General features: G+C 37.3%; 2 protein-coding genes across 3 annotated transcripts in view; one reads left to right on the forward strand and one right to left on the reverse strand.

The window, feature by feature from the left end:
• Positions 1–1,732: 1,732 nt before the first annotated feature.
• On the reverse strand, positions 1,733–5,821 carry LOC755513. Of its 2 annotated transcripts, none has more exons than XM_011683308.2 (3): positions 5,646–5,821; positions 4,286–4,418; positions 1,733–3,343 (listed from the first exon to the last, which is right to left on the reverse strand). In XM_011683308.2, the coding sequence occupies exons 1-3, from the start codon at positions 5,806–5,808 to the stop codon at positions 3,316–3,318; spliced, it is 324 nt and encodes a 107-aa protein (XP_011681610.2). In that variant the 5' UTR covers positions 5,809–5,821; the 3' UTR covers positions 1,733–3,315. The 2 variants fall into 2 exon arrangements, with proteins under 2 accessions (XP_011681610.2, XP_011681609.2); XM_011683307.2 differs by having other exon boundaries at positions 2,090–3,343; positions 4,286–4,436.
• Positions 5,822–12,454: 6,633 nt separating this feature from the next.
• Positions 12,455–27,709, forward strand: part of LOC578892 (F-actin-uncapping protein LRRC16A) — a 90,933-nt gene continuing 75,678 nt past the window's right edge. The window contains exon 1 of the mRNA XM_030975465.1: positions 12,455–13,068. Coding sequence (XP_030831325.1) covers positions 13,032–13,068 — 37 coding nt within the window. The 5' untranslated portion in view covers positions 12,455–13,031. The remainder of the gene's footprint in view (positions 13,069–27,709) is intronic.

Below are 27,709 nucleotides of genomic sequence, written 5' to 3' on the forward strand. Positions count from 1 at the left end.
TTATCTCATTTCCAGGGATATAGCATCAAAACATTGAAAGACAATGACATACAAAATTGATGATAATGATAGCAATACATATTGCTCCGATTGTCTCATTTTCGCTCGCGTGAACATTGCCAGCACAAACCACTGACCTCTACCTCCTGGACGGATCATCGGCCCTTCCCATTCACTGTACGTTGCGTACTAAAAGGCTGTATTGTCTGATCAACCGTTCAAGAATATGTTTTTGCTAAACTCGGCAAAATGTTTGCTTTTACTAAATGGAAAAATTACGGTGGGGGGTTGGATGAAATGAACATAATGAACCAAGCAGAAGCGATCTATGATAATTCATGCTTATCTTATCCTTCGTGTGCTTGACCTATAATCTTAAAATCGCTTGGCAAACTGAGTCCAAAGTTCGACTTGTTACATGTGTACTATATTAGCAATGACGAGCTTGCAACCTATTTTGATCAAATTACGGTGGGTGAACTTTCAAAAGTCAATGGGACATGGGGGTTCCAATGAAAGAGCTAGTGATAACGTAAGTCGGGGTGGATGTGCTTTCCCAGATAACAATACGACGTTACGCCAACGTGGGGCCAACGTAAGCTGTTACGTTGGTCCAACGTCGCCAACATGATGTTGGGCCCACGGCTTTCTTGCCGGTGGGCCAACGTTGGCCCGACAGTGACATAATGACATTAAGCCAACATCGGGCCAACGTTACGCCGACCCCTATCCGACCATATGTGCCGATGTCCTCCCGACATTGAACCAACGTTATGCCAACCTCTTTTCCACCGTATGCCGACGTCTTTCCGACATTGGACCAACGTCGTCCTAACACTTTTTTAACCATGTGCCGACGTACGACCAACGTTATGCCAACCCCTATCCCACCATGTGCCGACGTTGTTCCGACATTGGATAAACGTTATGCCAACCCTTATCCCACTATGTGCCGACGTCTCCTCGACATTGGCCCAACGTTATACCAACCCCTTTTCAACCATGTGCCGACGTAGTTCCGACATTGGACCAACGTTATGCCAACCCCTATCCCACCATGTGCCGACGTCGTGGGCTGTTACGTTGCGCCATCGTCGTCAATGTGATGTTGGGCCAACGGCTTTCTTGCCGGCGGGCCAACGTTGGCTCGACAGCGACGAAGTGACATTAAGCCAACATCGGGCCAACGTCCCCCCGACGTATGACCAACGTCATGTCAACCCCTATCCCACCATATGCCGACATAGGACAAACGTAATGCCAACCCCTTTTCCACCATGTGCCGACGTCTCCCTGACGTAGGACCAACGTAATGCCAACCCCTTTTACACTATGTGCCGACGTCTCCCCGACGTTGTCCTAACATAATGCCAACCCTTTTCCCACCAAGTGCCGACCCCTCCTCCACGATGTGCCAATGCTAGACCAACGTTATGCCAACCTCTTCTCCACCATTTGCCGACGTAGAAGCAACGTTATGCCAACCCGTATCCCACCATGTGCCGACGTTGTACCTCCCCTTTCCAGTTCACGCCAACATTCTTCTGACATTACCAACACCAACTCAAAAACATATTCACACCAACATCAGTCGTCCGTTCAAAAGAACATCGTCAAGATCATACTACATCGGACATGTACAATCATTCAAACACATGCATCACAACGTGACAAGGAAAAGCCAAGACTAGTAGTTTAAGATTGGATTAAATAAATAAACAGAGCAAAATCCACAAAATGAAGATAGTAACAATTTCATCAAAATTAGACTGAATTTGAGAAAAGTTCATTATAGAACTCGACTTAGATCCCTCTGGAAGATATGTATAATAACAATATTGAAGCAAGAGGGACATGTTATTTTAATTTCGTCATGTCTATTATCTTGTACATTTTAATCACTATCAAAACTTGATAACAACTTATTTGTCCCATTTTAATGAAAAGTTCACCATCTTGCTTCTTAGAATTTGCTCTGAATACATCCCCCAACCTCCAAAACAAAAGAACAAGGAAAATAAACTGATTTTGTGATAAAACATACTTTATTTTATGTGTAATAAACAAACTGTTGTAAATGTGAATACAATTATTGTACATCTTTCTTTTGTATTTTCGTTTGAATTCGAAAAAGATGTAAACATAGTTTCAAGTTCAAGGTATCTCAATGTGTCACAATATAGGCCTACTATCAATGAATGCTAGGACGATAGGAGCTGTTATAAAATGAATTGTCGCTTACACGTAACACAACATAACATACTGAAATTCATTGTACGAATATAATAAACAATCCTCACAACTTCCCGAGTAAAACAAAACAAACTTTCTGGCAGACGAACACGATTGCTTATGACAAGATTCCTTTACATATGTACAGCACAAAAATATAAAGAAATTAATAAAGTGTCCACCATTTGCATACCAAGAACTAGGCAATTAATGTAAACAATGTCCCATAAAAAATAAAAAATAAAATTCAGAGAAATTGCCAACATTTTTTATGCTTAGGCATTTCAGAGATGCTGATACATTTCGTCGCCATATCTATTGTTAACACATCTACAAACTGTTTTTTTTAAGGAGGGATAGTATACATTGCTTGAATGTGTGAAGTAAAGCAATCGCTAAATGTTTATATAACAAGAGAGGAAATTTGAAAGTGAAGTAAGAAAGAGCAGAGCTTGTAAAGGGAAAAACACAAGTTTCTTCACTCTGATATACCACTTTCAATATTTCTTTAAATTGAGAAGAAGGTAGTACGAAAAACATTCAGTCACTTAGATATATGAAACATTTTTTTCTTACCTTTGAAATTCTTTATAGCATGCATTTAGTTGACACGTTATACAGGCATTCAAATCAATTACGACCTTCTTCGACTCATGGTATAGTTCTCTTTTTAAAATTGGGCCATTAGTGAAATTTCACCACAATAAATAACAAGTAAAGATGCATAGCACACTATTTAATAACAAAAGTTATTGTTTATGTTTGTGTACAAAACATAATGCCTGCAGAGCTGGCTAGCAAGCACCGTAGCTTGCCTAAGCGGAGATCGTTCTTGATATAACATCACTAATCCTTTGGTCAATCATTCCGAGGAACTCTGAGAATTGTAAGGGGCGGGGTCCACCATTAGACGAGCAACTTGGAGAGGTTTTCAAAAAATTGTAAAAAATATAAGGAGGCATTTATTTATGAAACAATTGTTATTATGTTGCTTTAAAAGGGTCTTGATACAAGACATAAAAGTTTTAATTTCCTAAGGCAATGGACCTTTAAAGAACGGGTTAGTCGGAATCAAAATCTTGTCTAGCTTGTGGTGGTACAACTTCGACATCTGCGGCAAAAAAAAGAAGAAGAAAGAAACCAAACAAGATTTAAAAGCAGATCATGGAAACATCACCTTGAAATAGTACAGATATTAATCAAATAGTACGCAAGGGAAGTATTCCTGAGTGGCACATCCTCCCTAGTTTTGATGAAATTTCATGGATAGAAGTACTTTGTCATGAAAATAACTTCGTTCAAAGATGCTTGATTGATAACAGTTTAAAGCCCCTCTTAAGTGTTGGATCCCAAAATTAGCCAAAGAATAGATGGCACAATCTCACTTAAATGGTATGATGTAAAAGAGGATGTCATTAACACCCGGACACTTCTGCAAATAGAATATTGCCCTAACAAATGTGTTTGAATTAGAATATGGATGAAAGAATACAAAATTTGCATTTTCTGCATACAACACAAAACCCTTAGTTAGTAAGTTTGTATTCTTTCTAATTTTTAGGACAAATTTTTGAAGAAGAGTGGCATTTTCTTTCACATCATTATAACATTGAAGTGAAATGTGAAGCTCCCAATACTTTTTTTTGTATTTATGTAAGCTCCCAATACTTGAGAGAGCTCGAGGGGCTTCAAAGTAGAAACAAAAACACAAAGCTATATCGTTAGTAGCTTATACAAGAAACAAATCAATTGACTGTGTTTTGTTTTTTGTGGCACCCTGCATTCAGAATTGTTTCCCAAAAAATACTGCTATAAGCAGTATTTCAAGATTTGTTGTTGTTGAATAGTTTTGTAAGTGATCACAATGCAGTTTCTCAATATAATCAGGAAAAAGATACTAGCATCCGTTAGCAGCTATGTCCTACACAAACGTACATTAATCCAGTACATTTGTACTTTGTGTGCAGGGCACAACTATAACGAATACTAAGAAGTGCTGTCCTGTCTACATGTATAACTAAATACAAAATGAATAAAATGCCAAATGACATACCCATATTTCCGAATGTTGAGGTCAATGGGGTCGTTGGGGTCGACAGTGTTCTGGAGGTTGATGGGGTCGATGTCGAAGGGGTCCTTGGTGCTGTTGATGCTGTTCTGGATGATCGAGGTAGGGGTAGCTGGATCTGAACGGGTAGAGGAATCTGGAATTTGTTGTAAAGTTGACGATATGAAATGCAGGATTTCATATTTAAATTTCAGAGTTGTAGGGATTATGGGAGAAAAAAGTATTGGGATTTGGAAGAGCTATATAGAATTGAATGTATTAATAAAGAACGTCAGAATTTTAAAAATAAATAATTAGAATATTTACCTTCAGTTAAAATTATAGCAATTTAATATACATGTGCATAAACAATAAAAACTAATTTGAAAATGAGAATAAAAATGCAGCAATAATCAAATTTGTGAATGAAAATTGTGAATGGAAATTATGGGATCGATCAGTGTTACCCCCGCCCCCAATATTTTTTCCTATTTACTATTTGATCAAATTGAGGTTCTTGGCCAATTGCGACTTTAAATGATTGCAAATGCCAAAATGACGGTAATTCCCACCAGCTACCTCTTTCACATCACACTCACAATCCACTAAATGTGTTGATACAAAGTTCTTGCATATTTTGGCAGACTTGGCACACTCCCTTGTAAGATTTCAGGCGGCTAGAAACATGTACTAGCGGGATATCTTAATTCACAGCCCAATCTCGTAATTTATTCCTTTTCGAACTGAATCATCATCAGCATATATTGAGCTACTACAGAGTATAGTATAGACCTACTTCTAAATCTGAAAGTATCAGAGACTATAATATCATTTAGATATGCATAAAAAAATGATGCGTCTTCCCATTCAGCTCTATTTGATTCAATTGGTCTTTCCAACAATGCATCAGCACCTTCAACACTTGTAACACCAACAGATTCACAATCATTTGATTCATGGTCGATATTGCATATTGGGATGAACATCATCACTGTCACGGACGCTGCAACATGATGCATCAATACATGACCTATAACTCTAAGTCAGGAACATATTAACATTTATCACTGCAAACACTCAATGCATCTGATGCCGACACTTCGGCCCCCATCATAGCCATCATAGCCATCACTCACACTTCAATTGCACGCAGCGGGTGTGCATGCTAGCGTACGCCGAGCGGTACACTCGTACTCATGCACTTTCACTTTCATTTGGACAGGGAATTATCAATGATTACTTTAACAATTTCTCATGCTATTTCCCTCCCTTTGTGACAGGGAGTTCTCACACTATACAATTTATCAGTTTCACGCGACATGCTCACAAAAATAACGTTGAAAGAGAAAGAAAATCATTCATTTACCATGCAGTGTTGGTACTCCCCGGCAACTGATCCAGACAAATGGACAGGATATGGCTGACGTACGTTGCAATTGCATGAGCACATGGGCATGCGCACGCATGCAATTTTTTTTACCCGGATGTAGCGGTACTAGGTCGTATTTGCTACGTTGGCCCAACGTCATATAGCCAACCAATATATACATGTTATCAGTAAAGATGGAGACGATATAGACCAACGTTAAGCCAAGGTTGGCCCATGCAACGTCGCGTATATTAGCCAACATATCCACCATTTCTCAGTAACATTTGAAACGATGGACCAACATTGAGCCAACGTTAATAGCCAAACGTCGAATAGCCAATTAACAGCCACAATTTATCAGTAATAATTGAGACGATGGACCAACGTTCAGCCAACATTGGCCCAACATCGAATGGCCAGCCAAAAGCCGACATTTAAAATTTAAAATTGAGACGATGGACCAACGTTCAGCCGACGTTAGCCCAACGTCGAATAGCCAACCCAAAGCCACCATTAAAAAAAAAATTGAGACGATGGACCAACATGAAGCCAACATTGGCCCAACGCCGAATAGCCAACCAATAGCCAACATTTATAAGTTAAAATTGAGACGATGGTCCAACTTTCAGCCCACATTGGCCTAACGTCGAATAGCCAACCAAACGCCAACAGTTATCAGTAATATTTGAGACAATGGACCAACGTTCAGCCAACATTGGCCCAACGTCGAATAGCCAACCAATAGCCACCATTTATCAGTGAAAATGGCAACAATGGACCAACGTTGAGCCAACTTTAGCCCAACGTCGAATAGCCAACCAATAGCCACCATTTATCAGTAAAAATAGTGACAATGGACCAATGTTCAGCCAACATTGGCCCAACGTCGAATAGCCAACTAATAGCCACCATTTATCAGTGAAAATGGCGACAATGAGCCAACGTTAGCCCAACGTCGAATAGCCAACCAAAAGCCAACATTTATCAGTAATAAATGAGACAATAGACCAACGTTCAACCAACATTGGCCCAACGTCGAATAGCCAACCAATAGCCAACATTTATCAGTGATAATTGAGACGATGGACCAACATTTAGCCAACATTGGCCAAACGTCGAATAGCCAACCCAAAGCCACCATTTATCAGTGAAAATGGCGACAATGGACCAACATTGGACCAACAATAGTCCAACGTCGAAAAGCCAACCAAAAGCCACCATTTATCAGTGAAAATGGCGACAATAGACCAACGTTCAGCCAACATTGGCCAAACGTCGAATATTAAGCCAACCCAAAGCCACCATTTATCAGTGAAAATGGCGACAATGGACCAACATTGAACCAACAATAGCCCAACGTCGAAAAGCCAACCAAAAGCCTCCATTTATCAGTAAAAATAGTGACAATGGACCAATGTTCAGCCAACATTGGCCCAACGTCGAATAGCCAACTAATAGCCACCATTTATCAGTGAAAATGGCGACAATGAGCCAACGTTAGCCCAACGTCGAATAGCCAACCAAAAGCCAACATTTATCAGTAATAAATGAGACAATAGACCAACGTTCAACCAACTTTGGCCCAACGTCGAATAGCCAACCAATAGCCAACATTTATCAGTGATAATTGAGACGATGGACCAACATTTAGCCAACATTGGCCAAACGTCGAATAGCCAACCCAAAGCCACCATTTATCAGTGAAAATGGCGACAATGGACCAACGTTCAGCCAACATTGGCCCAACGTCGAATAGCCAACCAAAAGCCAACATTTATCAGTGAAAATGGCGACAATGAGCCAACGTTAGCCCAACGTCGGATAGCCAATCAATAGCCAATATTTATCAGTGATAATTGAGACGATGGACCAACATTTAGCCAACATTGGCCCAACGTCGAATAGCCAACCCAAAGCCACCATTTATTAGTGAAAATGGCGACAATGGACCAACGTTCAGCCAACATTGGCCCAACGTCGAAGCGCCAACCAATAGCCACCATTTATCAGTGAAAACGGCGACAATGGACCAACGTTCAGCCAACATTGGACCAACGTCGAATAGCCAACCAATAGCCACCATTTATCAGTGAGAATGGCGACAATGGACCAACGTTCAGCCAACATTGGCCCAACGTCGAATAGCCAACCAATGGCCACCATTTATCAGTGAAAATGGCGACAATGGACCAACGTTCAGCCAACATTGGCCCAACGTCGAATGAGCCAACCAATAGCCACCATTTATCAGTAAAAAATGGCGACGATGGCCCAACGATTAGCCAACGTTGGCTTGCCGACTGCGACCCTGCCGACCGTGGCCGACGTTGGCCCAACGCCGTATTGTTATCTGGGTTTAAACAAAAAATGAATTTTTAACGATTTTGTTTGTACAATTCCAAAGGCTAACATTTATGGCTGCTGACTCTGACGATAGGGGCGTTGTGAAATGAGACTAAACGGAGCTATATGAATAATAATTTTTAAAATCAATTCCAAAGGCTAACATTTATGGCTGCTGACTCTGACGGTAGGGGCATTGTGAAATGAGACTAAACGGAGCTATATGAATAATAATTTTTAAAGTCAAGAACTGATTGAATTGGTGTTCCAGGCTAAAAAAAAAAAGGTTTAAAATAAAATTGCATACCAGGCAGATAATGTGAAGGACAACATACATGTATTCTAAATCTACCCTTCCTATGAAGGGAATGAACCACTAAGAAGTTGAACCATAGTTGGAATAATAACGTCCATGCATATAGCTAGATCACGGGCACACTATAACTCGATTTAGATGATAAGTTCACGCGCGTATATACGGCCGGTACATGTGCGCGCCACCAGCAGCATACAGTACACATAAGTGAGTAGGTACCATAATTATGTGCCACCGCAGGTCACACAGTGAGTAGGCTCTAGCGAGATATGTTGTGCATGCTATGTGCATTGCACGTCAGTCAAAGGTCTAGCGCCCACTACTGACAAGGCTTGAATAACTGTGCTTTTCTAATTCCGATAAACTCAGTTTATCAACTGATTATCAACTGATAAACTCAGTTTTTCTCAGATAAACTAAGTTTATCAACTGATAATAAACGGAGTATATCTAGTTTTTACACAAAGGGCTTGCCATATACGGCCAATACCAAATAAGTCATGCAGTGCAAAGTACATCTTTTGTCCCCTGTTAAGCTAAGGTCAAATCACCTAAAAGTAGCCAATTTCGCCCAGGCACCGCTTGTTTTTAGCCATTGGCCGGTGGGAGACCGCGGGTATCGGTGGGTCATCGGTCGGTCACTGCCGGGAGGCCGGAGAAGCTCTCCGATTTCGCCCACTTTTGACCCAAAATCGACAGGCCACCGCCCATGCAGGCATCGCTGGGGATCTACAGCCTGCTCGACTTCTCTAAAAAAAAAAAAAAAATCGTTTGGCGATGCCTCAATTCCAGCGGCGACCGAGCAGGCTACTAATCGGTCGGTCGCTGCTCTGATTTGTGTAGCTTTACACATGCGTCTGAAAGTGGACTGAGGCCGGCCCCGGAGGCGGCTCGACGTAATGTGTAACATCAACTTTTTTTTGAAAAGCAGGACTGAGGCCGCCTCCATCGATCCAGTCCACCTCTGGATGTGGTTTAATTGAGGCCGGCCCGATATCACCTTCTCTTATGTTATTCTTTGTTTTTATCATTCTAACACAAGCTGTCTTTCCTTATGTTGTTCTTTGTCTCTTCCTTCTATCACCTTCTCTTATGTTATTCTTAGTTTGTATCATTCTATAACTTTCTGTTTCTGTCTTTCTGGAGAGCGCCCCAAGATAGTACTAGCCCCGACACCATGTGTGTTGTCCCATATATAGCTTTCTGTGTACAGTGCTTGTTACTTTACCAAGACTCGGACAAATTTATTATGATTTTGATGACTCCAGAACCTTGCAGTGCAATACTTACATGCTACATGATCAACTGTTTCTGATCCTTTCCACACCTTTTCTTTCACAATGCAATCGCATTACCAGTACTAGAGTTTATTTTTAAGGTGTTTTAAAGGTTAGAATGTTATTAAGTTTGACGTTTTGTTTATAATACCCTTCCAATAATAATGCACTTTCTAAGACTGGTTATAGTTTTTGAAGAAAAAATAGTACTCTGGTCAGGGCCTTAGGGGAATATTATACTTATATTTTAGAGCGTATCTGGTATGATAAGTATATCTGGGTGAAGAAGGAGATAATGGAAGTTTGTTGTTTGGTAGTTGGAACGTAAGTTTTATATTATGATTTTAAGAAACAGACAGTTTGTATGAGATCAGGAGTGGAAATTTTCTGTCATTTTGAGAACCAAATTTTGCATCAGTGATCTTCTGTTTCATTGAATTGAGTTTCCCGCAGAGAGGATTCAGTTGGTTCAATTAAAGAAGGAAGAGAGTCAAATGAAGAACCAAAAGCAATATGTTTTTCATTTACTAATGAGAACTATGTCTTTTTTTAGATCTCCTTACACAGAATATTGGAATGGGTTTTTCACGATGAATGTTGTTTGGAGACATCAATATTCATAAAAATAATGTATGTTTCTATCACCAGGAAATAAAGAATTTTCTGTCTACATGAACCTTTCCTGGTTGCGTATTAATGCATTTGCCCACTGGTAACATAACACTTTCACAAGTTGATATCCCTCACCATTGGATTTTTTTTGGTAATGTCTAAATTTCGTTTAAAAATAGATAATATCAGTCTGGTAGGCCTACACTGCAGGCAAGAGTCAGGACTAATATTAAGCATGTTATTAATTTTATTACCACTCTTATATTCTCTGAAATGTTATCTTTATCAAGGGTGAGTTGAAAAAGTTAATAACTTGGAAGGGAGGGGGTGCAACATGCCATACGCTTCTACCTCTTGGTTGCTTTGATCCATTGCCGAAAATATTTTGGCAACTATCATCCCCCCCCCCCCAACCACGGATACAAATCGACACCCATGACTACAACTACTAGTAATTGTGGGCATATTACTACTGCTACTATTGATTTGTTTTGTATATGGCGCCTTAGTTTCCAATAACAAGTAACAAATCAAAGCGCCCTACAATGCATTATTTTCCCGGTCATTGGATTCTATTTATAACTTAGTAAATATTAATTTCGAGAATTATCGAGATAATAACGCTGATATTTCTGCTTTGGGCGATCTCATAACATAAGTGGACCAAACATCTCAGTAGGCAAATCTGATAAAATGGATTATGCCCAGTATAAAAAGGCCTATTCAAATTCTCTCCGTGTTCTTTCAAAAACTGAGTAAATGAATGCTATTTTTTTGCAATTAAAATATCCAATTAGAACCATAAACAGATTAATAAATGATTTTTATTGGTGGAAACGCGTGTTTTTCAACGCCCTTTGATCCAGAGATTCGAGATTCACCCCTGTTTTTATTGTGATGAAATTTCAGAGTTATCCGGGTGATTCTTTTCCTTGCGTGTCGCCCTCTATAGGCATACAGCCGAGCATAATCTATGTCAACAAATTGATATCATTCGATTTTCTGCTTCTTGAATACTCTCATTTGATTGTTGGCTTAATGGGAGATGTGAGGGGGGGGGGGCATCAGTCGTATTAGGTAATACGAATAAACAAGGCCAACATAGCTCTAGATCTTGATGAAGGTAAAAAGTCTGCGTGCACATGAAACGATACTATTGACGTTTGAACTGCAGTTTTAAACACTTAACAACCTTTTGTTCTGTATTATTTTAAGTGATGGGTATTCAGTTATGAAAAAATTGCCCAAACATTTCTTTTTTAAACTAATACAAGTTTTCAACAGCAAAATTGATTTGACCTGTTTATGCCTAAATAGTTTTTTTTAAACAAATTTTACAAGCAAGAAAAGAACAGCAAAATAATATTTCTTTACCTTACTCCCACGTCGACATTACTACTGAGCACGTAACAAACCGTAATGCTAGGGATAGCAAGAGATAGTGAAAGTAAGATGATGGAAAATGAGAAAATGATATGAGAGAGTGAAATTCATACTGGAGAGAGAGAGAGAAAGTTTAGAACCGGAGAGAAAGCGAGATGGGAAGGGGAGATACATGCATGATAAAATAAGTATATGGAAAAGGTATGGGAGAGAAGGGCAGGAAGAAAGAGAGAACGAGAGAGAGAGGGAGCCGAAGAGAGAGAGAAAGAGAGAGAGATATGTTTTTTTTTTTTTTGGGGGGGGTTGGTTGGAAGAAGGCGGTAGGGGTAAAGGACGTGATCCGGTGGGGGTTACGGTAAAGAGTTTTTTGGAAGTCCACTTGACGTCATTCAAAAAATAGGATTCTCGCATGACTTAGTTTGAAAGCCAATTATAAATATAGAGAGGCAATGACCTGAAGAAAAAGAAAAAATTTCGACAATTTTATTGACAAACGATAACCACAGGAATATGAATTATCCTCATTAAGGGTTAACAAATATGTTTATTTATTTATTCATTCATTCATTTAGGAGTATTCGGGTTTTTTTTCATTTTTTTGAGGGGGGGGGGGGTAATTTACCCCCCCCCCCAACACCCCCTGCATACGTGCCTGACTACTACTACTTCTATATTACTACTACTGCTAAATGTAGTAAATATTACAACCAAAACTTGATAAGAGACCCGGTAAGAGAGAGAAGAAAAAAAACACATTTTAAATGAATAAAATTCTATAAACTTGCACGTCATGTATGAATGGGAATAGGTCTAATTTGTGATTACCAAGTTTTATCGTGTAGTGGTGTATTCTATAATTATTTACCTCCTGAAGAGATAATAGGCAGTTATATCAAAAAGTAGTTCACAATATCCTATGACCTCAGTGGCTTTTATTTGACCCTATTTTGTTCTTTTCGAACACCAAACCAAACCACGCCCACAGACCTTGGGCTCTAAATTTACAACGAGGACGTTCTACTAGTAACTTAATCCTACGTAAATACCTGACATGATTGTAACTAGAAATTCGATTTTAACGTTGTACGGCAGCAACAACCTTACAATCTCCTGTGTGTGTATAATTTATTTATCAGGGTTCGCTCACACACAAATGCGATTTCGTTCGTACAGTGCAGGGAATACCCTACGCTCGAGATCTCTATGTATTTTCAAAACACTTCCGCATGTGGATGTGGATGCACAACTTCCCCCATTTTGCAATACCATCACATTACCACACTCCACATATTCGTTAGCTGACTGGAATTAGGACATCAATTTTGCCGCGATATTGGTGAGAGAACTGACCAGATTTTGCTGTTTCTGCACACCTTAGCAGGAAAATTAAACGTATGAGCTTCATCGGGGGAACTAGTAGCAGGAATACGGGCTGGAGATAATCATTACATGATGACTTCGACATCGGAAATACCAGCGGAAATACTTGGTAGGTTTTCACGTCATGGTTCGGGTCATGTTTGTTATGTTGGTGGTGGTGGTAATGGTGGTGGAACACAATATATTAGGATGCAGGCATCAGTATATATTAGGCCTCAACAGGTACACATTTAGAACTTAGTCTTAGAAGTATAATGCAATTTGTGTAATATTGTAGTTGTACTGGTATAGTTTATTCATTTTTTAATGGGAGCCTATCTGTGGACAATGATAGAGTATGTAAATGTAGGTCTACCAAATCTAGATGTCTAGAGGATGATCATAATTACTGATCTGCTGATACTAGTGATGGTGATAATAGTGATCATGGTTATAGGGAATCTTAATCTGTAATCAGCTGATATCAGGTAGATAGATGGGAGTCTTTGTTCTCTAATTTTGTTTAAAGGTAAACTAAAGACCAGTATTAAATGGTCATGCGATTGCATTGTGAAAGAAACGTTGTGGAATCGATCAGAAAAGGTTGATCATCTAGCATCTAGCATCTGCAAAGTTCTGGAATCATCAAAATGATAAGAAATTTGGCCCATTCTTCGTAAAGTTACAAGCACTATACACAGAAAGGTGTATATCAGGTATATGGGACTACCCTATATCTCTCACAGTCCATGAGAGAAACAAATTTACCAAATATATCTATTAGTAGGTGGTTTCCCGGCAAAATTGTTATCATCATGTATTAGTCAAAACATATTCTTTCACATGATTGGTAATAAGAGCTTCCATTTCATTTTTTGAAATTAGGGCGTTTCCAATACTGGTCTTTACCTTTAAAGCATGTTTAGTCAAGATGTTGATGTTAAATTTGAATATTATCTTAATTTCTTGATCATGTCGATTTTTTAAATTTTGAAAATGTCAACAACAACATCATCTTTAGACTTTACCAGGCCATGAGACCAGGTGTATGGCCTTTGTTCAAATCATCAAATACGTGTAAAAACAGGAAATTACTACAAGGTCCGGCCTGCACTGAAACGCTGCAGGATATAGTTTCATTATCGTAATTATGTGGCTATTATTTTTGATAAAAAGATCTGATGGCAGATATTAGTTAGATTTCAGTTGGCAATGCAAATAGTGTTAATTTCAACAAAAAAGGTCCTAGTCATTGATTATGAGACGTCCCCCCCCCCCCAGATGAATGTTTTAAAGGGAAATCAAACCGTGATAGAAAACTACTCTAGATCTAGAGGGAAGGGAAAAAAAATCAAAGAAGTATAGATCAGTGAAAGTTTGAATGAAATTGAACAAAAAATGAGAAAGTTATAAACTTATTAAAACTGTAATCACTATAGGTATGGGCTCTTCAAATTGGCTAAATCGGTAATGTCTCTGTGATGTACCTGTAATGACTAATGACGGACAACTCTCCCATTAGTTCCAACACATAAAATGACTAAAATGTATGGTTCAGGACTTACATGTAGGTCTTTTCTTTTTAGAGGACCTAGAATAATTTGCAATCCATAATATATTTTGAGTACCGTAGGTATTTTTTCTTTTTCAAAACAATAAACAAAATGGATCTTTAGTAACTTGGTACATGTATGTACAAATTTGTTTACCGCCCCCCCCCCCCCCTTAGGGTGGAGGGGGTCAGGTTCTTCCCATGGTCCTTTTTTTAAATTGTTCCACACAAAGGCATACAGTTTTTGGTTATCTTTTCTTAAATAAACCAATGTATATTTTCATAGGGGGGAGGGGCCCTCGCGTGCACAGGTTCCTGATCGGCCCGACCTAGCGCCACGAAATTTTGAAAAATCGGCATATTCCGGATTTTCAGGTCCTAGAAATCAAAAAAAGCAGAATATTCTGAATTTTTCGTAAGGGTTGGCAGGTATGGTATTGTGTGCACTTAGCTATGTGTGTTGTCCTGGAATCAAACTTTCATTGACAGGTGTATAAATTTTATTTTGAAACAGAGAATTTATTTTACTCGAATATAAAGTTAATGACACTATGAATATGACTGACAAAGAAAGCGGACAAATTATACAGTTCCTCAGATAGACAAAGGAACATCCCTTCACAACTATTACGTAAACATGTGTAGAACAGGTGTCACATGCATATTCACCTTTTTACATAATAGCAGTGAAGGGATGTTCCTTTGTCTACCGGAGGAACTGTATATTTTGTCCGCTTTCTTTGTCTGTCATGTTTATAGTGAGACTTGCAGAAATTTAAGTACCAACTGCAATTTTTGTGAAAATAAGAAAACGCAATATTGTTTTTAATATAAGGAAAATAATTACAGCTTTAAAAAAATCTGAACAACTACATGTAGGATCATTCTCATTTTGTTTTCTTTGTAACATTGGATAACAAATTTCACAAATTCCAACATAGACAGATAAGGCCATGTAAAATTGATTTCATGTTGATCGTCCCCGCCCGCTTCCTTTTTGGGGGCCGCCTCCTATTTTTTGTTATTTGTTATTTTTTTTTATTTTATTTTTTTTTATTTTTTTGAAATTTTTTTTGATTTTTTTTTTTTTTGAAAGAAAAAAAACATGAAAAACACTGCTAAAATGGCTCTATTTCTGATTTAAAAAAAAAAAAAATTGTCGGCGGCCATCTTGAAAAAAAATAGCCTCGACTGTCAGGGAAAATGTACCGAGCGGCCATTTTGAGCGGCCATTTTGAAATATCAAATATCAAATAACATGGTACACCCTCCTCCTCTTTTTCAAAAAATCCGGACGATCAACATGTAATCAATTTTACATGGCCTAAAATAACATTGATAATTTAGATTATTTAGTGCAAGGGTAAATATGACAATGACCCGGAATATAATACCATGATAAAAATTCATCAAATTACTTGTAATACTTGTTTTTAAAAAAATCTTTAAAAAACTTTTCTTTTTTTTTTTTTTGGGGGGGGGGGTCAAATTTTCCCTCAGGTCGCGTCACACGTTTTTAATTTCTTGGCGAGAGGCCTGGTTGCTTGAACCCTTAGAGCCCCCATTTCATACACCCTGTGTAACTCACTTAAGTACAGAGAAGTATGTGTAGTAGTGAATAAGTGATAGTCGGAGGCTCTGAGCTCTTATCATTCAGATCACCGCATGAAATCAAGATACTTTGAAGGGGTACATGTTCATGTACATTCATAGATTTGACATTTCCTGCCCAGCAGTCGTGCAGATCCGTACCTATAAAACTTTAAAGGTACTATGTCCCTTTTGCAGCCAACCTCAAATTCTGTAGAACTTTGCAGGAATTATGAATATGTCATGTATGTCCTATCTGTGAAATTTAAACGTTAGCAGTGTCCTTATATTCAAATTATGCAAGAAAAACCGTTTACTTGCTAGACTTCACTGTCAGACACTATTGAGTGACTGACTAGCTTTTCTTCTTCTTTAGTAATAATAAGAGTTGTAAAGGGTACATGAGCATTTGTCTACATCAATAACCCACTTCTTGTGATGGCCAAGATTAAACTGATTGAATCTTTGCGCAGCATAAAACGTATGACCATTCGGTACAATTGTCTGAAAATCAAGACTATTACTTTTGGGCTCTATAGTCCTAAAGTCGATTTGACAACTAATAGTCGTTATTTTCCCACTTGAAGACAATTTCAAGCCCCACCTTTGTTAGGGAAGTTCTAAATTAGTATTATCTTTCAAATGCAGTTGGAATTTAACTTTTTCATTTTTTCGGCCTGCAAATGGGACATAGTACCTTTAAAGACCGATCATTGATTCTCATGGGGAGTATAACACTTTTTGGTTGTGTACTCATAATGGGTGTTGTTACCAGTCTCTAAGGGTGTTTCATTTTTACAACTCATAGACCTTCAATACACAGGCTCCGCAATAACTTATTTTTGAAGGGGGTCCGGATTGGGCTTTTCAGAGTCTGTTTGCATGATCCCTACATCCATGTGTACTGGTATGTAAAACCTGTTAGTGTCGAAGTCAACCTCCTCTTTAAAGCCTTTGTACAGTTTCAGAAGCAAAAGAAAATTGGAAAGAAACATCAAAATATATATTATGTATGAGATTGTTTGGTATTTTATCTATGATTTCCTGTGACTTGTAGTGTAAATATCTGCTAGGAATGCTTCATGTACACTCCCCCTAGGCTAGGACCGTCCCACCCCTAGAAATATGAAGAATTTTATTTGGACGGCTTACCAAAACTCTAAATCAACTTTAAACATGTGTGACTTTTGCACAGGAAAATGCCTTACCGGTATGTCTTTGTGTGATTCATATGAGTACATTGTTTACATTGAGCAAACACACTGGATTCTGACTTACGTACGTAATACGGTGCTGCTTTTCAGAAGCAAGGAATTGCTACCTGTGTGACAGATTACAGACAGAAAGATCAGTTTCTATTGTTGACATGACAGTTGTTCTTCTGGAAGTTAGGGTACAGCTTCATGTACACTGATTGTTTAACTCCTCCATTGACAAATGTACATTGTCGAAACAAATTCCCAACACTGGGAGGTTGTTTATGGGTAATTACAGAATAGACCAGTTAAAGATAAAGACCAGTTATGGTCATGGGATTGCATTGGGAAAGAAACGTTGTGAAATCGTTCAGAAAAGGTTGATCATCTATAGTCTATAGATGTACTGCAAGGTTCTGGAATCATCAAAATGATAAGAAATTTGGCCCAGTCTTTAATAATAAAGTTACAAGCACTGTACACACTACACAGAAAGATGTATATGGGACTACGCACACGTGCTCGACACATGCGTTTTTATCTCTCACATCCCAATAGATAAACTAATTTACCAAATATATCAATTAGTAGGCGGTTTCCCGGCAAAATTGTTATCATCATGTATTATTCAAAACATATTCTTTCACATGATTGGTAATACACTGTAAGAGCTTCCATTTCATTTTTTGAAATTGGGGCGTTTCCAATACTGGTCTTTACCTTAAACTAACTTATTCAAATTTATGGACGTTTCTTTCCTGGTGCCCTAGTGACGAGTTATCCCATTAACCTGTTATTAAAGAATGAACTGCAATACTTGGAATCCAGTCTGCATACATTACTTGTTGCTATGTCGGGCAAGCCTTGGGCAAGCTTTCAGGTTGTCAAGAACCACATTAAAAATTTAAGACTCAAAACAAGTTGCTTATAATGTTGGTAATACATGTACAGTATAATTGAAGATGGTTTTTATCGTGACGATTTTCTTCTACCAAGTTTGGATAATTTCATAGTCCTGTTTGATACGGCTGTCATGTATTATAGGCTTAAAGGTGTCCCTCAGAGTTGGTTTTCTACTGGCCAATTTCTTGCTATGTGCCCACTGCCTAAATTCCTTTGCAATGAAGTCATAAAAATTGTATGTTCCTGTATGGAAATTTGTGCAATTAAGAGCTTCATGACTGTTGACATGCTGTACTCGCAAATTAGGTTAAGTGTAGGATTTTGGAATCGGGTTAGGATTTAGGAATTGGGTTAGGTTTTAGATTGCTTTAAATGGTAGTATACAGCTTTGTTTGTGATTATACACAATGCACATACTATAGATACCCGGTACATGATAATGTCTGATATTGGTATTTTGAGGTCTGTAAGATTCATATCTGTCTGGGCAAGTTGGCTTGTGAGTGAGATTCAAAGCTTTTCTTTGCCCATCATGCTCATGCAACACAGCTTTCACCCAGCTATATTGTAATCAGCAAGAAGACTTTGGCGTCTAGTTTGATTGTGTTCCTGTAAAGATACATGTACATGTACATCAAGCATTTGGTCCTGAAAAAACTAACAAACAAGCAAAACAAAACAGACAAACAAAAGAAAACAAATCACAAAACAAAATTGTGGGGCAGATTTTTTTTTGTTGTTGATATTTTTTGTTACTGTGACTGTGAATGGGCACCTCCTTTTTTGTCTTGTTTTTTGGTTGGAGATATTTGGAAACTTATTTTATTGAGATTAAAATGAGCTTTAATGCCCACTGCACTACTTACAGCTACACATGTACCCATGCGCCCTCTATATAGCAAACAATGGCTAATCGGTGCCTGTTGGTCCCCCATGATCCTCTTTTCTTAATATGTTAATTGAGAGCTGACTTGTTGGAGATAACTACGTGTAACTCTCAGTGACCTTGCAAGGAGGTCTAATCCCCCTGGTCAAATTGGTACAGATTGGATTTAAGTTACCGGTAGTAATTTGAGTCTTGTATTACAGATAAAATCATTAGCTTGACAGTATACATGTAGTCATTCTGCATAGCAGTGATCATGGATATAAATTCTCCTAATTTCATTTTGTATCGTTATTTTGGGATGTCTTAACATCTCACCATGAAATCTGTTTAAAATAATTCTCGAAATAATTCAAGCTATGCTGAATATGAAACTTTCCCTTTAAAACTTGTAAATGAAGTTGATAGGCAGTGGAGGAAGGCTTATCAATTGTTAGCCAATGTCAGAAGCCAATAGAGATTAAGGAAGAGGAAGTTTAGGATCGAAGGGATAAGATTAAAAACCAAGGCTGTGGCTTTTTCCTCAAATTTTGAGCTGATGAATGACGACTTGATGATAACCTGCAGGGCAGTGTATGCCCTTCCTTTGAGCCTACATGTACTTGACAGATAATAGATACTTGTATTACACATGATACCAATAGTAATTTGACTGTAACAATAGCTGTTTGTACACTGAAGGAAAAATAGTTGATTTTTCTCAAATTTCCATGTTTCGTTGAAAGTTGCTAAACAGGTACCGGTACAATCGATCAAATACCCACCTCTGGAGTGTCCATTTTTGAAAAGCCAGCAGAAATTTCAACGATTTTTGCAGTGTAAATGCTGGCTCTCAATTCTCAAAACATCAATGAATGATTCCAGTTTTGGTCATGTGACTCTCTTTGCTTCTGTGCGATCAAATACAGAGCAGCGCCAAGTTGCGCCCTACTAAAAAAAAAAAAGGAAACATCTATGTTTTTATTTTTGTTTTTCCTGTAGTGTAGATGGCAGTCCGAAAAAACACACAGCCTTTTCACACACAGCTAAAATTCTATAAACATGACTAGTATAAACGTGTTTAAACTAATCACGAGCCTTTCACACACAGAAATTTCGTTGCGATCGTTAATAGTTTCGTGATTAACTACTGCTCGTAAAATGCGCAGTAGTGCCATTGCGCATTGAAGGTCATGTCATGTCAATCAAAGCGCACGCTCCATCCAGTTTAAACACGTTTAAACACGAATTTCCTTTCACACACAAAATGTCAAGCTCTCTAGATACGAACTTCGTATCTGCAGCCTGCTTTTAGGGGCGTATGGATCGCGACTTCGTATCTATCCCAACATCGTATAAACGATGTTCACACTGGGAAATTTTGTCTATAAACATGTTTAAAACTATGAATTTTAGCTGTGTGTGAAAAGGCTGTATATGGTTTTTAGTTTAAAGGTAGGCTCTCTAGATTAGGAGATTGGAGGGAGTGAGGGTCTGATGCAGAATTATCTGAGCAGTTTTTAATAGAAAATAAACTGAGTGAAACATGTACATCTCTCACTAGAAATTGTATTTTTGTGTTTAGTGCATAAACGTAAATACCCTTGCATTAACAAAAACAAACAAAACCTAGATATAAAAATGAAACAGCAAACACCAAACAAAATGAAACCAAAGTTCCAAACAACCAGAATGATAATGGATTACTTTCCATAACATATCTTGAAGTGCAGCACCTGAGGAAAAACATACTTGAAAATGTGAAGAGGATATTACAATATTTCAATATTTCCATGGTCAACAAATTGGAGAGGTGTCTCCAATTACAAGTTACACTAATTATACAAAGAGTTTTGGAAGGAAGTAAAATCTTGCGATCACCCCATGTTTTGCAGATCATATTTCATAACTAGGCTACAATATATGCATGTATTAAAATTCCATGAAATGCAGCAGAGAGGTGTCTCCAATTACAAGTTATATAAATATTGAAGACTTCTTGAAGTTGAAGCAAGTAAAATCTTGCGATCATCCCATGTTTTGAAGATTATATTCCACAACTAGGCTACAATGTTTATATGTACATGTACATGTTTAAAGATGAAGTTGAGTTCTGGTCATGCGATTGCATTGTGAAAGAAACGGTGTGGAATCGACCAGAAAAGGTTGATCATCTAGCATATCAGAATTTGTGTTCTGGAATCATCAAAAGGATAAGAAATTTGGCCAAGTCTTGGTTAGTTACAAACACTGTACACAGAAAGATGTATATGGGACTACACGAACACGTGGCGTAAAAATCCTACCCCAGAGTTTTACGATTTGTTACATGACATATTTAGAATATGAAGGCATTTGAAGAGCCAGGCTTTTCAGGGAACATGTCTAATCTGATGTTCTTCCACACTTGCATAATAAGAATGATAACGCTCACAAATTAGCCTACAAATTATTTTTCAAAATTGACATTCCATAAAATGCAGCTGAAATGTGCCTACTTCATATTTCATAATTATGTTTACATGTCTATGTGAGATGTATTTTCATAAGGAATGTAAATCTTTTTGTCAATGACTTTCTGCATGACCTCGCTGATAATGAGCTTCATTGTAAAAATGTAAACACTGTCAAATAGTTTGGGGGTGTGAAATAAGTTTGGTGAAGAAAAAAAATTCCTTGTCAAAAATAGAAATATATTATTTGAGAAGAACCCAGGATTGTCTGAAAGAGAAGGGGGCCAACAATTTTCCAGACAGTATTTTTTTGCCAGGAATGCTCATGCATCGAACAGGAAAATATCTGAGAAGTGAGAGAAAGAAATTATTCCGAAGGTGCCAATTAGTGTTTGATTGATCGCAAATTCAAAAATTCATAACTTTTTTCTTTTAAATAAGATTTTGCTCAAACTGTCACTGAGCAGTTCCTCTCATTTTCTTGCTTCTATTAAAACCAACTTAATATCATGATGGACTTTAACGATCAGTTAGTAAATTTTTAGGCTTTTCCAGTAAGCCCCACCTACATTGAGATACATGTATATTGAGTGCCAACTTCCTGAGGCAGTCCCACTTGTGTCATATCTCAAGTTTAATACTTGAGGTTGTTGAATGTCATGAGTGATTGTGCTTGCCCTTTAAGTGATTGGGAGTTGTTGGTCTTTATGACATCGATGGCAATATTCTAGGGTACTGAAATTAAATGATATTACCAGATGGGTGTTCAGAGATTGGCTTTCTAATGTAGCCTTGACTTACACTCAGGCATAATTACCGTATCTCAGTATCTGCTTCTCTTGAAGTCAATATGTTCCTTTGACATTTTGGGGACATTTTGATGTGAAAGTAGATGATTAAATCAATGATTTGTATTATCGAGTTTCAAAAAAAGTGTCTCTTAAAGTTTAGTTTTTGCTTACGGTAATGATCTAATGGACCATGAATGAAGTACGATGTACTGTACATTTATGTACAGTTATGTACAGTAAATGATATCTTTTTTCAGTATTTTCAAAGGCATGTATTGATTTGATTTTTATTTACCAACAGCAATACTACTAGTACATGTAATACAGTTGTACATATCATACAATGTGTTTACATGCATGTATACAACAAGAGAATCTATTGGGGACTGTACAATAGATGGTTTGCTATCATACACATTGTATGCATTCTTTTTAAATGAGGATCTTTCTTGGCGACCTCAAAGCTTGCCTGAGGCTTGATCGACATAGCAACAAGTAGGATGCAGACTGGACTGTATAATTGTAGTTTATTCATTAATAACATATTAATGGAATAACTTGTCACTATGTTACATGTAGTAAACAGAACCGGAAAAATGTATTAATCACAAATTAGGGCTGAAAGGGAAGTAGAAATTGAGAAGTTAAGTTCCTAAATAAACAAATTTGTTAAATGTGATTTTAGATTTTAGACCCAGGTTTGTGGCATTACTGTATGGCCTGTTGATTAGAGGAGGGACATGTACATGTACTGTATGAGGTTGAGGTCACAGTCAAATGGTTTTACATGTAGGATCCCTGTTACTACACGAATGAGAGTTACATTGTTAGAACCTATATGTACGTGTATTTTGAAAATGTTTTTAGGCAGAAGTCAAGTTTTGTTAATATGTTCTGTAAAATCTGCAAAAAGAGGTAATTTTTCGATTCCGCTAATGATCAAGCGTTACCCCCTTTGAATGTGAAGTGACCTCACATTCAAAGGGGGTAACGATGTAACTCTATTCTTTGCTTATTGATTAGAAATTCCCTTCTGCAAAATTTGCCTTACTTGTATTTTACATGAGATATAAATCTCTCTTTGAAATATGTTTTAAGACTAATAATACCCTTTTATTTAAATCCTCAAACAAACATTCCCTAAATTTACCCCTTTTTGTGCAATTTTCAACTATCTGCATGCATACACAATGAAAATATGCAGTGACACCACCGGGCTACATACAAACAATACACCTGGGTCAAAGAGTGTAGTCCAGGTTTCACTCTCTTGAGAAAGGGGAATTCCCTGCAAGATTACCCACCCGCCTTCTTTTGTTAAGTGCTGCTTCAATATAGGCCTACTCTGTACTACGACCAGACGGGGTGTTTACAAAAGGAGGAAATAGTACACTAAAATGGCTGTAAATCTTCAACACCATAATGATGATTCTATGGAGAGGGTTAATCATCCGCTAGATCTCTACATTGGTACAAATCTTTATGCCTAACTGTCCCTAAAGCCTCTCATACATTTACATGTAGCAGATTTGATCATTTCTTACAATTGAAGGATTTATGATGGATTGTACTATTTAGGGATTTTACTGTAATCGTGCTTGAAAATCGGTTTAAGATACAAAGGACTTTTCATGCTGTGCTCATTGTTGCATGCACTGCACCCATGAAAGACATTCAGTATGTAAACTCTGACATGTGTACAATCTGACACGTGTACAATCTACATGTTCAAAACTGCTGCTCCCAAACTGTGGAATAACCTACAATGTACCAACACTTCTCTTTGTAACCAACAATCTGTCAATACCTTCAAAAATTATCTAAAAACTTACCCCTTTAGTTAACAATATAACTGTAAAGTGCCTTTGAACATGTATGGAAAATGCGCTATATACATGTAAATACATTATTATTATTATTTTGGCTAAATAACATGTAGGTGATGGGTAAAATTAAGTATTATCTGTTCAAACTTTTGAAAGAAAATTGTATAAAGAAACGTATTTACAAAGAACCATCGTACAGCGTAAAGAGAATACAGACTAGAAAATGACATTATGAAGAGACCAGTAGACTGATAGCTGGCCATCATCAGCTCACTCTTGCGATAATCATTGTCTCATTTTTGTTTCAATATCTCTTTATTAACAATCATAATCACTAACAAAGATTCTCAGAGAGAATAGATTGAAAAAGGAATGGTTTCATTTCAGAAATATTTTGAGAGCGTTGGAAATGTGCTAACACGAACATGTCCATGTATTTTATGTTTTGTATTATTTTATATATTAAAATACTAATTTTGTCATTCATTTTTTTTTTGCCACAAAGTTTTTGGTTGTGATGATGATTATCTTTGTTTAGCCATCATGTATGGAGATTACTTCTTTAATTATTTGTATACAATTTATGAATATATACTATATTGTGTATATTATGTAATGGAATTTGTTTTGAAAATAAAGAACCCTGTGGAAGGGAAAAAAAGAAGAATCATAACAAAGGAAGTGAATAAATAGTACATACACTTGTATAGACACTACAAAAAAGTATATAAAGGTAGGAAAGAGAAAAAGCCCAGGACATGTTCTATTATTAACAATGCAGGGCTAATACTTCATATTATTCATAATGGAATACATGATTCACTATGTACAAAGAATAACAGTCACGATTACATAAAATAAGATGTTTAGACAAGGGCGGGGACCTGATTTTTTATCAAGTTTTTGTATTAAAAGATGCTCAAACATGAGTTGCATTATGAATACATTGTTTCATTGTACCAGTACCGACCAGTAAAAGGGGTTATTACTTTTGTTTACATGTAGCTTAACAATGAATTCATTGTAAATACCGGTACAACGCTTCATTGTACCAGTTCAGACTAGCTACATGTATACAATGAATTCTGGGTGTCTGAACACAGTTAGGTGCATTGTTTCGTGGTATTCATTTGGTTAATAAGAAACCAAGGTTTCATCTAAGTCCATAATGAATGAGGTGACTGATTGAGTCTATTTTCAATGTTATCACACAGATAATCTTAAGGTAATCTGATCTCATACTGTTTGTTTTGTGTAATTAGAAATGAGCATTGATGTAAGGTGATGAATCATTAGCGACCCTGATATTAAACAACACAACCCCTGATAACAAGGAGACTGCTAATCTCACATACTATTTTAGGTAGACTGAACTGTTTTATAGACTGCAATATAAATAATGTTCTCTTCTCTGTATGTTTGTATGCACAGTATGTTTATCATTTAGTCACTGTGTCCATGTTATGTTCATCCTGAATATCTAGAATGTCTAAGGCGAGGCGTCAAAAATATCGATACCAGCAGGCTGCCGCCTCACGTATTGGCGCATCGAGGCTGCAATTACGGCCGAAGCCTGGCTGGGGCAATTATTTTTCACTTATTAGCCCAGCCGGCTTGCGCCAGGCTGGGATCTGAGGCTCGGTTTCCATTCGAAAGGCGGCAGCCGGCGCATGCTTTTGTTCGGAGACCATTATGATGACATCATGAGTTAATTGAGGGTCCTACCGCCAGCGGTAGCCGGCTGAGCTAATTTATAAAATGCAGCCAGGACGCACAAGTGCAGTTAGCTGCCGCTGGCTGGTATATTTATTTTTGACGCCTCGCCTAAATACAATTTCAGAAATTCAACAACTAAGAGAAGGCTACTTTGCATTTTTCTTTTCAAACTTATAAAATGTATCAAGAAATTTCAAGTGAGAATTCTCATTTATTCACTACTTATTCAATACCTATCAGTATGTTTTCATAATTATAATAGTAGAACCGTGGTAATTCAAACTGAATGTTTTTGTAGCATACATTCACATTTATTACAAGTCATAAATATTCTTTATGAGATCTAGACCTTGTACTTCTGGGCGTAATACTTTTCTTTCCATTTAAGACCGATTTCCTGTTCTATATTTGCTCGAGCTGATATAGACCAAACTTACCCATTTAATACAAATATGTATTAATTCATGGGAAATAATGTTCATACTTTAGATTTGCTTGCTTTGAATGTCAATTAACGATATACGAGCCAAAGATTGCTAAAGAGGAAAAGGGAGAGCTGAAAGCTTGAACAGCTGTGGTCATGCTTGATCCCTTGTCGGTCCCGTGCAGTCTAATTTATGTGGGTGTGTTGCCAGGGCAATAAATAGCGGAGTTGTATCTGGTAACATAATTGTAGGTTAATGTCGGATAGTAGTTTGATCAAGTTTTTGATGCGTGCCAAAAATAGATTCTGCTCCATGTACATGTAGTATCTGAAACTAAAAATTAGTGCAAATACTTTAACAAGTTTTTGAGTGCATGATAGGTTTCACATTTTTGTTCGAAGAGTTCCGTATAATTTTCCCTTTTATGCAAAATTTAGTGCAAAGACCTGGACAAGTTTTTCAAGTGCATTATTGGTTTCACTTTTTTGTACCATGAGTTTTGTATAATAATTGCCCTTTTTGGCGAAGTTTAGTGCAAAGGCTTGGAACAGTTTTTTCGAGTGCACGATAGGTTTCACATTTTTGTTTTCGAAGAGTTTTGTTTGTTTGGTCCTTTTATGCTGAATTTAGTGCAAAGGCTTGGAACAAGTTTTTGAGTGTATGATAGCTACATGTAGTTTCGCACTTTTGTCCAAAGAGTTTTGTATGATTTACTCTTTTATGCGAAATTTAGTGCGAAGACTTGAACAAGTTTTCAAGTTCATGATAGGTTTCACATTTTTGTTAGAAGAGTTTCATATGATTAGTCCTTATGTACTGTAGGAAAGGGCGTGTTCTGTTATATCTTTGTCACACCAACAAGATCGACAACGGACCAAACAAAAAATAGTACATTATCATGGCCAATAATCGGTCTGTTTGGAGTAGGTCTGAAGTGGTTGGTAGTGTGACTGACGTACATGTATGTATCACTAGAAAGGAATTACCATATTTACAGCTAATCATGTCCTTGACAAATACAATGTCCTTTGTATGTAAAATGATATGTACAGAGTTATACAAAAACAGGAAGTAATAATGATTTGACTAAGTTTGACTTGGAAAAAGGAATTCCTCTTTCATATTGATTACCGGTATTATTTCATTTGTTGAATTGATAGTATTGAAAGTTACAAGATGTTTTAAAATCTTTTGAATGAATAGAAATATAAGTTAAATACTATTATCTGACATTTTTGGAAGTCTGTTGTGTAGTTGAGTATTAATCTATGTTTGAAAGTATTACTGTGCTTGTGCATATACATATACATATTTTTGGTGTAAAACTTGTCAAAAGCATCCATAAATTTAATTTAAACTTAAAGATGAAGTTGAGTTATGGTCATGCGATTGCATTGTGAAAGAAACGGTACGGAACCGACCAGAAAAGGTTGATCATCTAGCATATAAGAATT

The sequence above is a fragment of the Strongylocentrotus purpuratus genome, unplaced genomic scaffold (genome assembly GCF_000002235.5).
Source record: "Strongylocentrotus purpuratus isolate Spur 01 unplaced genomic scaffold, Spur_5.0 spur5_scaffold_8, whole genome shotgun sequence".
Lineage (NCBI taxonomy): Eukaryota > Metazoa > Echinodermata > Echinoidea > Camarodonta > Strongylocentrotidae > Strongylocentrotus > Strongylocentrotus purpuratus.

Coding starts and splice junctions, on each gene's coding strand:
- LOC755513 (XM_011683307.2), bottom strand. CDS start 5,808: ATGACGTTGGGCCAACGTAGCAAATACGACCTAGTACCGCTACATCCG. Junction 4,437..5,645: donor GGGAGTACCAACACTGCATG/GTAAATGAATGA, acceptor AACAAATTCCAG/ATTCCTCTACCCGTTCAGAT. Junction 3,344..4,285: donor CTCAACATTCGGAAATATGG/GTATGTCATTTG, acceptor TTTTTGCCGCAG/ATGTCGAAGTTGTACCACCA.